This window comes from Leptonotus elevatus, chromosome 4, assembly GCF_054856555.1.
Source record: "Leptonotus elevatus isolate MCC_2025b chromosome 4, RoL_Lele_1.0, whole genome shotgun sequence".
Classification (NCBI taxonomy): Eukaryota; Metazoa; Chordata; class Actinopteri; order Syngnathiformes; family Syngnathidae; genus Leptonotus; species Leptonotus elevatus.
Genome location: NC_141242.1, coordinates 2,318,957 through 2,330,142, shown reverse-complemented (window position 1 = coordinate 2,330,142; position 11,186 = coordinate 2,318,957). Strand labels below are relative to the sequence as shown.

Below are 11,186 nucleotides of genomic sequence, written 5' to 3'. Positions count from 1 at the left end.
CTACAACCTTTTTGGGTTTTCCCTGTGACGTCATAATGAAGCGCTTCACCACGCGTCTTTCCACACAAAGTTTCACGACACATTCCTCCTTTTAAGAAAGTATCGATTTGATCTTTATTTGGAAAATGGAAAATAAAGTGCCTTTTTATATACAATACAAAAGAAATGAAGGAAAACAACAGTGAATTATAATACAAAAAAATACATTTCACCATTTTTTTTTTTACACTGGCAGCTGAATTTACAAAACATGTACATAAAGACCTTTTCCATTACGATACATGGAAAGGCCTAATAGTAGTGGTTCATTTTCTCAACTGTGCCTTGAGGTGTGCCATGGGAAATTATCCAACGCCACTTAATTGGTCCAAAATGACTATTTAATGACTACAAATGTATCATGTTCAAGCCCAGCGACGTATAGTGACAGGCAGAACAATTAAATGCTCTTCCACTAGGTGGCAGAAGGTGCAATAAAAACCTGGGTACTCACGTTTTCATTTATACAACAGAATAGCTTTGTGTTCAACTGAACAGATTTCACACTAAAGTAATGTTGTGAGTGAATTGAGCCGAGATCATTATTGCAGTGTTGCCTTGAGATACAATTCATCCCATGGTCATGCTTGTAAGTCAAAGCCAGTATCGCAAATCGCCTTTCTCCATTGAAACAAATGGAAATGCAATTAAACCGTTCCCACCTCCCCAAAAACGGTTCTTCGCACAGGATAAAGAATATATGCCTGGGAGTATTGTCATATTGGCTGGCTACATGTATCGCACCTTTCATTTGTGCTCAAATATCCATTACATAAAGGTGCAACACCGATGCCAGTTTTGTTAGCCTGTCTAAGGGGTTTTCCGATGTGTGTTAGCATTAAGCTAGTGGCTGTTAAGGCAAAGTTCTGTTTTTTTTTTTTAAATACAAAAAAGTTTGGCTTAACAGTAAATTTCAACAGGGAGTTCAACAGTGCTCGTATATCAGATTTTTGCTTCCAAGTCAAAGCAAAAAAATTGAAAGATTGCTCATATCTTAGAAAAAAAAATCGTAAGTCAGGTCACTTGTATGCCAAGGCGCCAGTGTATAACCTTTTTGTTTGGTGGTGTGCCTTGAGTTTTTGGCCCATGCAAAATATGTATCTTGGCTCAATAACCATTTTGAAATACAGACCCACTGACTGTCGCTCTCAAGAATGCTTTTCAAACTTTTTCTTTTCTTTTTAATATTGCCCAAGCCACCAACGGCCGCCTTTTGTTTACTTTCCAATAACAGTCAAAACAGAAGCTCCTTCTGCGTGATTGAGCAGGCCATTATTCCCACACACAGTTTTGCAGTGCCATTGGTAAGAAATGTAAAACTATGCTTATATTTATATTTAGTTATTTTGTTTGCTACACCACAAAGATCGAGTTCCCGATGGAGGCGAAAGCCGCTGACGCATAAACAAAAATAACAAAACCACCTCATGAGCCAATGCTGTACAATGGTGACAATAATAATGGCGTACTCACTCTTATGTCAGAGCAGTGAGCACTCTTATGTCAGAGCAGTGAGCTTGCAGCTCTGTCGTTGGTTACCTGGTTAGTCTGAAGATCCCAAGAGGCACGTCTCCAGATTCGAGTCCCCAAAAAGGCAATTATTCTCCCAAACGGCAGATTTATCGTCAAAGCCGTTGACTTGCAACACACTTAAGGCTTCTCATCTTGTACAATAAGACTCTTTGCATCCCTCCGTCAATTTTTTACGACGGCGTATTAGGGCCAATATTCGGAGAAAAAAGACTCGCAAATTTACTGCGCTACTTTATTGCGACTAATAAAGTGGCAGATTTGCGAGAAAAAAAAATTCTTACGAGAAATACACGTAGCGTAGCGATAGCGTAACGTGAGGATTTGTTGTTGCTTAATGGGACACTTGTTCATAAAATGAAAAGGCAGGATGGACACGGATTCATTCTTAATTTCAACTTTACTTGTCAAAAAACGACGGCAGCTCGAGCATTGATCTGAATATATGACTGGATAGCCGATAGGCCAAGACTTTTGAAATCGCCAGGCCCCCCCCCATGTTGCTTCTCCCAAGAAGAAACGTTTCTCGGCATAGTTTATACAGTAGTATGCTCGTGAGACGGGAGGAGCAAGATGGCTGCCCTGTGACTTCAACGGCTTGCACGGGCTATTTGGATATCCAGTCATATATTCAGATCAGTGAGCGAGAGCGACAACACTTCCTGATCCCCTATCAGCTGATTCACACTAACCAATCAGAAGCTGGCATACTTGATTCACACTAACCAATCAGAAGCTGGCATACTTTAGGTCAATGCAATTGAATGACGGAGAGCAGCAGATTCGACACACATCAACTTAGCTACTTGTACAAAAAAAATACCAAAATGGATGAAGGTGTAAATAATAATTCTGGAAACAAAAATATTCAAGTAAATATATATTTTTAACAAATGAATTGAAATGCTTGATCATCAGGGTGTGGACCTACGCTTCAAAGTGCGAATGCTTAACATGATATGGTTAAAGTCATTACTCTCCTTTTTTGAAAACCCGACCGAAAGTAGTAGTACACGATGTGTATTTCTTGTAAGTTTCTGAGGTTTTTTTTTCTCACAAATCGGACACGTTTTTTCTCGCGACAAATTCATACGTGGGCCTAATACGCCGTTGTAAATGTTAAATACTTAAAAAAAAATAATACAATGCTGCATGGCTGATTGAAATTAGTGAGTGACCTTTTGAGTGTATAAGAAGTGATTTCTTTCATGGGTTCGATACGTAAGCAGATCATGAATACACAAAAGATGTATTATTTCCCTTTACAAACATGACCAAAAAAAACATCCATTTGGCCATATCTACATGTTGTATATCTCTTAAGAAGAACGACTGTGTTGGGACCCTCTCGAATCATGTTACCTGCATACAGTACATACTGCACAGTTATTATTGCATGAGTGAGTGTTGCAGTCTCACTGATCTGAAGGTGATGATTGCGTAATTGTGCTTACGAGGAGGAGATTACGTCACTTGTCATGATGTGCTTTTGCATAGACTGCATAGTTCCATACCTGAACATGTTTCTAATCCCTTTGTTAGGTACATATTGGGGCAAACAAAACAAAAACAAAAACAAAAGCAATACTTTTGATGACAATGCATATTCTTCATACAGTGGGGATTTTTGGTGCGTTACAATCGAGGTGGAGGTTCTACGCATTGGGCCGGTTACAAGTTTCAAGATATACCGCCGGTTAATTCACCGTTTTGTGTTCAAATATTCACAACTATCAATGTTAACCGCTAGCATGTTAATGGCATTTTTTTCATTTATGTTAGCATTAAGCTAGCAGCAACATGTTGGGACGACTACTCTTCGTTTTTATGTTTATGTTTGACACGGAACTTCGCTTGAAGTGGAATTAAACAGCTTAAGATTTGTTTGTTTTTTATGAAATGTTCACTACTTGAACAACTGCTTCTTATTGCGAAGTAAGTTGAATTGAGTTTACTGTGACCAAAAGGCACCAGATCATGAGCTAGCTATCGTGCTAGCTACTTCAAAAGGCGGAGATGAGGAAGAAGTACTCTTACTGTTGTAGCCTACTACATTTTTATTTTATTCAATTGTTTCCAATTTCGAGGGTAAAATACGACGTTTCAGAGCTGTAATTGCCGTGATATTTTTGTTTACATTTTAGAATGTGATTTCCGCCCATGCCAACTGACAGCACAACTGTTCTCTGAATGACTTAAACACACCCAATGTTCCATTTTAGTCCTATTTGGGGTTCCGTGATTGCCCAAAATATGTTGTTGCACCGATGTCTTATGCCTACGGGTGTGTTATCGAACGTTGATCTGTCCTTGTGTCCATACTAAGTGTAAATATACATGCCTATGATGCTAGGTGTCTATGCTAGGTGTCTATGTACGCGTCTATGCTAGTCGTACATGCTAAGTGCCAAGGAGTCGAGCACGACATGCTACGCGAGTTCCAATCTACAAAGTACGTTACGCCCCATTAACGTACTTTAACGTAACGTACTTTTGTCGATTCAAGATGGCGTAGCGTGCCGTCCTCGGCCAACGGAGCTCTCTGAGCCAATCCGGAAGCACCAATCTGCCGCCACGGTACCAATAGCACAACCACGTTGTCTTAATGACACAAAAGTAACAAGTAGCAACGACATTGTCCAACAACAGTTAGCATACAGCCAGCCGTAGCATATGCTCGTAGCATATGCACCTAGCATAGACACCTAGCATGGACACAAGGACAATTCAGCGCTCGATAACACAAGACGTATGTCACGTGACACGCCCATAGACGTAAGACATAGGCGCAACAACATCTTTTTTGGTACTCGTGGAATCCCATAGTCTCAGGCGTGAAAATGAAGAAACCGAATGAGGCTTTTTAAAAATTATTTATTATTTGACCTCTCGCCTGTCATCTTGACACGATGTGTTGTGAGTTGACCTTGCTTACAGTACAGTAGATAGTGCATAGCCTCAGTGAAAGGGTATCGGCTCTTAATGGCAGACAAAGAAAAGAAACGGCGCGACTTCTCATCTGCGAGTGTGAACACGTTTTCATCAAAGTGTAAAGATTAAGGACGGACTGAGAGGCAACACTGCCGAGTGACGCTGCGCTTTTCTCAAATCCTGCGGGGCGTGCGTGGGGTGCGTGCGTGCGTGTGACGTTTTGTCACGGGTGAGATCGTGTTACAACTGTAAGGAGTGTCACCTGTTTTTTGACTTCCTTATTTTGGCCTTGGCGGAGGTCTGCCAGCACAACTTACATTCTGTTATGCGAAAGCACCAAATGTCTGAAGGCAGTCAGTGCGCTCCCAATGCACAAAAAGAAACGTTCATGGACCACAGGAAGAGCACAAACGAGAACAAAGTGCAAAAGGTGTGTGATCGATGACGACGCTGTCGTGTCGGTCAGCAGGCACGCGTTCATCTCGCGCTGATTTCAGAGGTGGCAAATCCAAGTCTAGAAAGTAAAAACCCTGCCTCAGTTTAGCTCCCGAGCAGGTAAACGAGCACCATAGGTGCTAGCTAGCTAGCTCGCTCTCTGGCAGGTAAATGAGCACCATGGGTGCTAGCTAGCTAGCTCGCTCTCTAGCAGGTAAATGAGCACCATGGGTGCTAGCTAGCTAGCTCGCTCCCTAGCAGGTAAACGCGCACCATGGGTGCTAGCTAGCTAGCTAGCTCGCTCTCTAGCAGGTAAATGAGCACCATGGGTGCTAGCTAGCTAGCTCGCTCTCTGGCAGGTAAATGAGTACCATGGGTGCTAGCTAGCTAGCTCGCTCTCTAGCAGGTAAATGAGCACCATGGGTGCTAGCTAGCTAGCTCGCTCCCTAGCAGGTAAACGCGCACCATGGGTGCTAGCTAGCTAGCTAGCTCGCTCTCTGGCAGGTAAATGAGCACCATGGGTGCTAGCTAGCTAGCTCGCTCTCTGGCAGGTAAATGAGCACCATGGGTGCTAGCTAGCTAGCTCACTCTCTGGCAGGTAAATGAGTACCATGGGTGCTAGCTAGCTAGCTCGCTCTCTGGCAGGTAAATGAGTACCATGGGTGCTAGCTAGCTAGCTCGCTCTCTGGCAGGTAAATGAGTACCATGGGTGCTAGCTAGCTAGCTCGCTCTCTGGCAGGTAAATGAGCACCATGGGTGCTAGCTAGCTAGCTCGCTCTCTAGCAGGTAAATGAGTACCATGGGTGCTAGCTAGCTAGTTCGCTCTCTGGCAGGTAAATGAGTACCATGGGTGCTAGCTAGCTAGCTCGCTCTCTGGCAGGTAAATGAGTACCATGGGTGCTAGCTAGCTAGCTCGCTCCCTAGCAGGTAAACGAACACCATGGGAACTAGCGAGGGAGCGAGCTAACTAGCACCGGAGGCTAAAGCCAAACTGTGGCAGGATTTTTACTTTCTGGACCTGGATTTGGCACCTCTGGTTGATTTGAGTCTTTACACCACCGAGTCTTTAATCTCAGATCCCAGTCTGACCCGAGGGCGCGGGCTGGCGTCGGAGATCTCCACGCGGCTGTCCTGCAAGTCCAGAGGCCTCGCTTCCGACCCGGAGTTGCCGTTTTCCGGCGACGAGCAATCGTGCGGGGGCGTTCCGCACGTGTAGTTGTCGTGGAGCGTCTGGTAGCCCTTGTGGTCCGCCGCCGAGGCGGCCACGGCGTTGCCGTTGAGCGGCAAGTTCTCGGCGGGCTTGGCCGCCGTGCGCGGCTTCTTCTGTTGCATGTTGGGGCACTCGCCCTCCTTGAGCATGGACTTCATGTGGTCGCGGTTTCGGTAGATGACAAAAAGCGAGAAGACCAGCAGGGAGAAGGCCAGGAGGGCGCACACCACGATGAGCTCGTTCCAGTAGGTCTTGGTGTTGATCTGCGGCGAGAGGGCCTCCCCGGGCAGGATGACCAAGTGGTCCTGCGAGGCGGCCGGGACGCGGGTGCGACCCGCGGGGGTGCTGCTCTCACGCCTGGCCTGGCCCCGCACGCAGTAGTTGGCCAGCAGCTGTCGGAAGCCTTCCTCCACCGACCAGCACTCGTAGGTCTCCTGGCCGTCTGCCCGGGCCACCGCCACCAGACCCCCCTCCGAGCCGGGGTAATGGAAGTGGGCCGACGTCTCGCTGAACACCCACAACCTCTCGGCCAGATTGGAGCGCAGCTTGCAAGGCAGCACTTGGAACGTGTTGGCCGGGATGACGATCACCTGGCAGGACGACGGCCCTGCCGAGAGACCGACGCGTGCTTAGGACAGCGTGGGAAAGAAAAATGGAACGATGCAAGAGACACTTTGAACTGTTTTACTTTAACCTATTAAAAAAATGGTAAACCCAATCAATCAGTTATATTCCTACCTCAAGGATTTTTGTCAAAGATGCCATAATGTTATTAATAAAAAAAAAAAATTTGAGCAGGTCGCAGTCCTGTAATCCCACTAGAATAAGGTTAGGGAAGAATGCCAAAAATGCCACAAAAAAAATAAATAAATAAATAAATACATACATAAAAATAAAAATAAAAATGGATATTAAATATATTAATATTTCTGCACATTTTACAAATTGTAAAATACAACTTGCCCCCCCCAGTCTCCACAAAAAAAAAAAAAAGCATTATTGTTAACATTTATTACTGCAAAATTTTGACGTGCTGTGTTGCGACTGGAATTCCCCCAGCACAGGCTTTCCTAGTGTGTTAAAAAAATGGTGGCATTAAAGGAACTTTAACTCAAAATGAACGCACTAATTTTGACACCCCAGGCTTTCCACGCGCTTTAAAAAAATGGTGGCATTAAAGGAACTTTAACTCAAAATTAACGCACTAATTTTGACACCCCTAATTTTCACTAAAAAGTGGACGGTGGGCCACACGTGGCCCCGGGGCCGTAGTTTGGACACCAATAGCGTAGCGTACTTCCAGGGAGCAAAAAGCGAGCGAGCCGAACTGCAAATTACGACACGGCTGTTTTGGGGTTGCGCTGCCACATACTTCCCGAAAGATTTCAGATTTTTTTTGTTTTGGATCTTTAAATCGATCGTTGATGCCATAATAAATAGTCGGGACGGAGAAGACCAGAGGACGTCCTTCTCGATGCATGTGGAAGTCAATCCGGCCGACTTACGTGCGTGCGCAGACTTGGCAAAGCGTGCGCTCGCCGCTGTCTTGTTGCAAACAGCTGAAGCGTCCGCATTGTCCACATCCTGCTGCAGCGCACTAGAAAAACAAACACAACTTTCCTGTTACTCTTCTTATGAAAAGGAATGATCATGGAAATGTCTGCCTTCAGGGCGCGAGCTGGAGAGCAAAAAAAAAAAAAAAAACACACACAAAACAAACGACAACAGAAGGGCGCGTACTTGCTTGGCGGAGCCTGTCTGACATCGACGCACTGTCGGCCATTCCAGGCGCAGTACGGGTCCCTGGAGAGGATGCACTCCCCGCAGCTCGGGTAATTAGTGCAGTTAGCGAGTGGGACCTCCACCAGTTCAGAGAAAGTGGAAACATACAGAAGACCCTGCCAAGAAAAGACCATAAGTGGGAGAAAAATATCAGTTAAAAATGATGATGAATTGAATACAGGGCTTCTCAATTTTTTTTTTTTTTGTTTTGATCCCAAAAGAAAAAAAAAGGAAAAGAAAAAAAAAGGAAAAGAAAAAGAAAATTCCCCGCAAGAAAATAAATAAACATTTTTCTTAACGTATGGAAGAGGATTAGGGCCAGTGAAGAGAAAAATAAAGGTTGGCAGGATTCTGACTTTAATCTAAGAATTCTGACTTTAAAGTGAGAATTATGATATTAAAGTCAGAGTTCTGAGAATAAAGTGAGAATCCTGCCAACCTTTTTTTTTCTCTCTTCACTGCCCCTAATCCTCTTCCATGTGGTCCAGTTCCAATGCTTGTCAGTTTTTATTATAGTTAGTCAATTTTTTGACGACCCCAAAAAAAGAAGAAAATTCCACGCAAAAACACACAAACCTGGCTCCTCCTCCCTCCTTCCCAGTTTTATTTTTTTTCCCCATCTAAGAAAATTGACGCGCTAACTCGCAAACCACCAGGCTTCCCGTTCTTTTGATTCCTCTGATTTCGATTCTTTTCAACAGGGTTGCGTAGTCTTTTTCATCCACTGTTAGGTAACTATATACAGCACATTATCGGTGTCCGAGTTGTATCCAAACTCAGTACACGGAGATTTAGGTTGCGTTGAAAAAATGCAAGAAGTTTCCCACGTGCAGATGTTTGCAGTCCGCACTTAACGCAAACTCTCCTTTCGGCGAACGTCGCGCACGCCTCATCGAGCGGCCAAATTGCCGACGAACGCATTCGCTGCCGCTCGTTATTCGGGCGGGCGAGCGAGCGGCAGCTTTACCTTCTCCGAGTCCAGCTGGATGCGCTGCACGGGCTGCGAATCCCGGAAGAGCACCAGCTCCTCGATGATGTGCATCTTGTTCTTCACACTCACGGCTTTATGGAGTCGCCCGTCATCTGCAAAAAGGAAGACGTTCTTCTTTAAATGCAGCAATTCAACCCGTGACTTGAAATGAAGCCAGAACATTTTGGTTAGCTTCCTCGCTTTTGGAAAATACATTTTCATCATGTTTGGAAATAAGAGTCGCTTAGGTACGTCCACAACAACAAACAGATGTTTTTGGGTGTTGTTCTTCAAATGTAGCATTTAAAAAAAAAAAAAAACATAGTGCCTTGAGATACAACTTAAATTTATTTACTCAAAACAGAGCTGTGCAATTAATCGAAATTCAATTACCGGGTACAATTTAAATTATTACACTCCACAATTACAAAATCAGCATAATTGTAAAAAAAAATATATATTATTAAATTGTTTTGAGTTGTTTAAATTTATTCATTTGCACTTGAAATATACATATATTTAAAAAAAAACTTTAACTAATACAAACTTTAAAAAAATTATCTTGCACTTGAAATATACCCCGTATATTAAAAAAAAAACCTAAACTAATACTAAAACTAATAACAACTCAAACCTTTTAAAAAAATATCTTGCTCTTGAAATATACCCCATATATTTAAAAAACAACAATCTTAAAACTAATAAAAACTGAAATTTTGTTTTTTAATATCTTGCACTTGAAATATACCCTATACATAAAAAAAAAAACGAATACTAAAACTAATAAAAACTAAAACGAAGCATTTTCAAAAAAATAAAAATAAAAAGTCACAAATGTGCTTTAAAAACTAATCAGAATGTCCTGAATTTAAAAAGAAACGTCCAAATGAAATCAAAACTATTATAACCATAGTTCACAGCCACCATAACACTAATCGGATCTGAAATTTTTGCTCACAAGTCAAAGCGAAAAATAGCCTCAAGGCGCCACTGTGTTCATCTTTGACATGCTTGTGAAGGGAAGCATTCAAGTAGACGTTTCATGACGTTCGTGCGAATGACTTCCTCGTGAAAAGCAGCCATTACAGAAGCGTCTACCTGTGCCAATGAAGAGCACGTGGTAGGCCTTGCGCGCCGCCACCACTTGATGGACGGCGATCTGCGTGTAGCGAGCGTGGCGTTTCAGCAGCAGGGGTTGGCTGCGCAGCACGTTGTCCATCAGGAAGTGGTCTTTGACAAAATTCAGCACCTTGTCCGGCATGTGCAGCGACGACAGGACGCCTTGTGTCCGGGCCGCGTTCGTGATGCACTGCCAGCGGGAAAGAACAACAACGACAGGCGTTCTCTTGAATTGGCTCCTTTTGGAGAAATTTCTCTTGTGTTGATGAATGAAATCGATCATACTTTAACAAACGTCGCATAAGCACACTAAAAAGTCAGGACATTTGTGTTTCGGTAGTTTACTTAAAATATCGTTTTGAGAAGTAGCATTAGCACTTAGCTTGCAGACTCAAAGGCAAAGCTAAGTGTTTGTTTCAAATGCACAAGGTGTAAATATTGTTTTGACAGTTAGCATTAGCACTTAGCGTGCGGACTCAAAGGCAAAGCTAAGTGTTTGTTTCAAATGCACAAGGTGTAAATATTGTTTTGACGGTTAGCATTAGCATTTAGCGTGCGGACTCAAAGGCAAAGCTAAGTGTTTGTTTCAAATGCACAAGGTGTAAATATTGTTTTGACAGTTAGCATTAGCACTTAGCGTGCGGACTCAAAGGCTAAGCTAAGTGTTTGTTTCAAGAGCACAGGGCGTCAATATTGTTTTGACAGTTAGCATTAGCACTTAGCGTGCGGACTCAAAGGCTAAGCTAAGTGTTTGTTTCAAGAGCACAGGGCGTCAATATCGTTTTGACAGTTAGCATCAGCACTTAGCTTATGGACTCAAAGGCAAAGCTAAGTGTTTGTTTCAAATGCTCAAAGTCTAAATATCGTTTTGACAGTTAGCATTAGCACTTAGCTTGCAGACTTAAATGCTAAGCTAAGTAGGTTTTTTTTTTTTCAAATGCACAAGGTGTAAATCTCTAAGTGCTAACACTTAGGTTGTGGATTCAAAGGCTAAGCTAAGTGTGTTTCAAAATGCACAGGGTCTAAATATCGTTTTGAGAATTAGCATTAGCACTTAGCTTGCGGGCTCAAAGGCTAAGCTAAGTGTTTGTTTCAAAATGCACAGGGTCTAAATATCGTTTTGAGAATTAGCATTAGAACTTAGCTTGCGGACTCAAAGGCTAAGCTAAG

At 43.1% G+C, this 11,186-nt stretch overlaps 1 protein-coding gene across 8 annotated transcripts in view; it reads right to left on the bottom strand.

The window, feature by feature from the left end:
• Positions 1–122: 122 nt before the first annotated feature.
• Positions 123–11,186, bottom strand: part of LOC147174980 (semaphorin-4B-like) — a 109,456-nt gene continuing 98,392 nt past the window's right edge. For 7 of the 8 annotated variants that reach the window (XR_015094703.1, XR_015094701.1, XR_015094702.1 and 4 more), the window contains 6 exons: positions 9,996–10,206; positions 8,895–9,010; positions 7,886–8,043; positions 7,651–7,742; positions 2,281–6,752; positions 123–2,246 (listed from right to left, as the gene is read on the bottom strand). Coding sequence is in view for 1 of the 8 variants with exons in the window: in XM_086074792.1 (XP_085930918.1) it covers positions 5,986–6,752; positions 7,651–7,742; positions 7,886–8,043; positions 8,895–9,010; positions 9,996–10,206 (1,344 nt within the window). In the remaining 7 variants the exon portion in view is untranslated. Of the gene's footprint in view, positions 6,753–7,650; positions 7,743–7,885; positions 8,044–8,894; positions 9,011–9,995; positions 10,207–11,186 lie in introns of all 8 variants that reach the window. The other variant, XM_086074792.1, reaches the window with a different exon arrangement.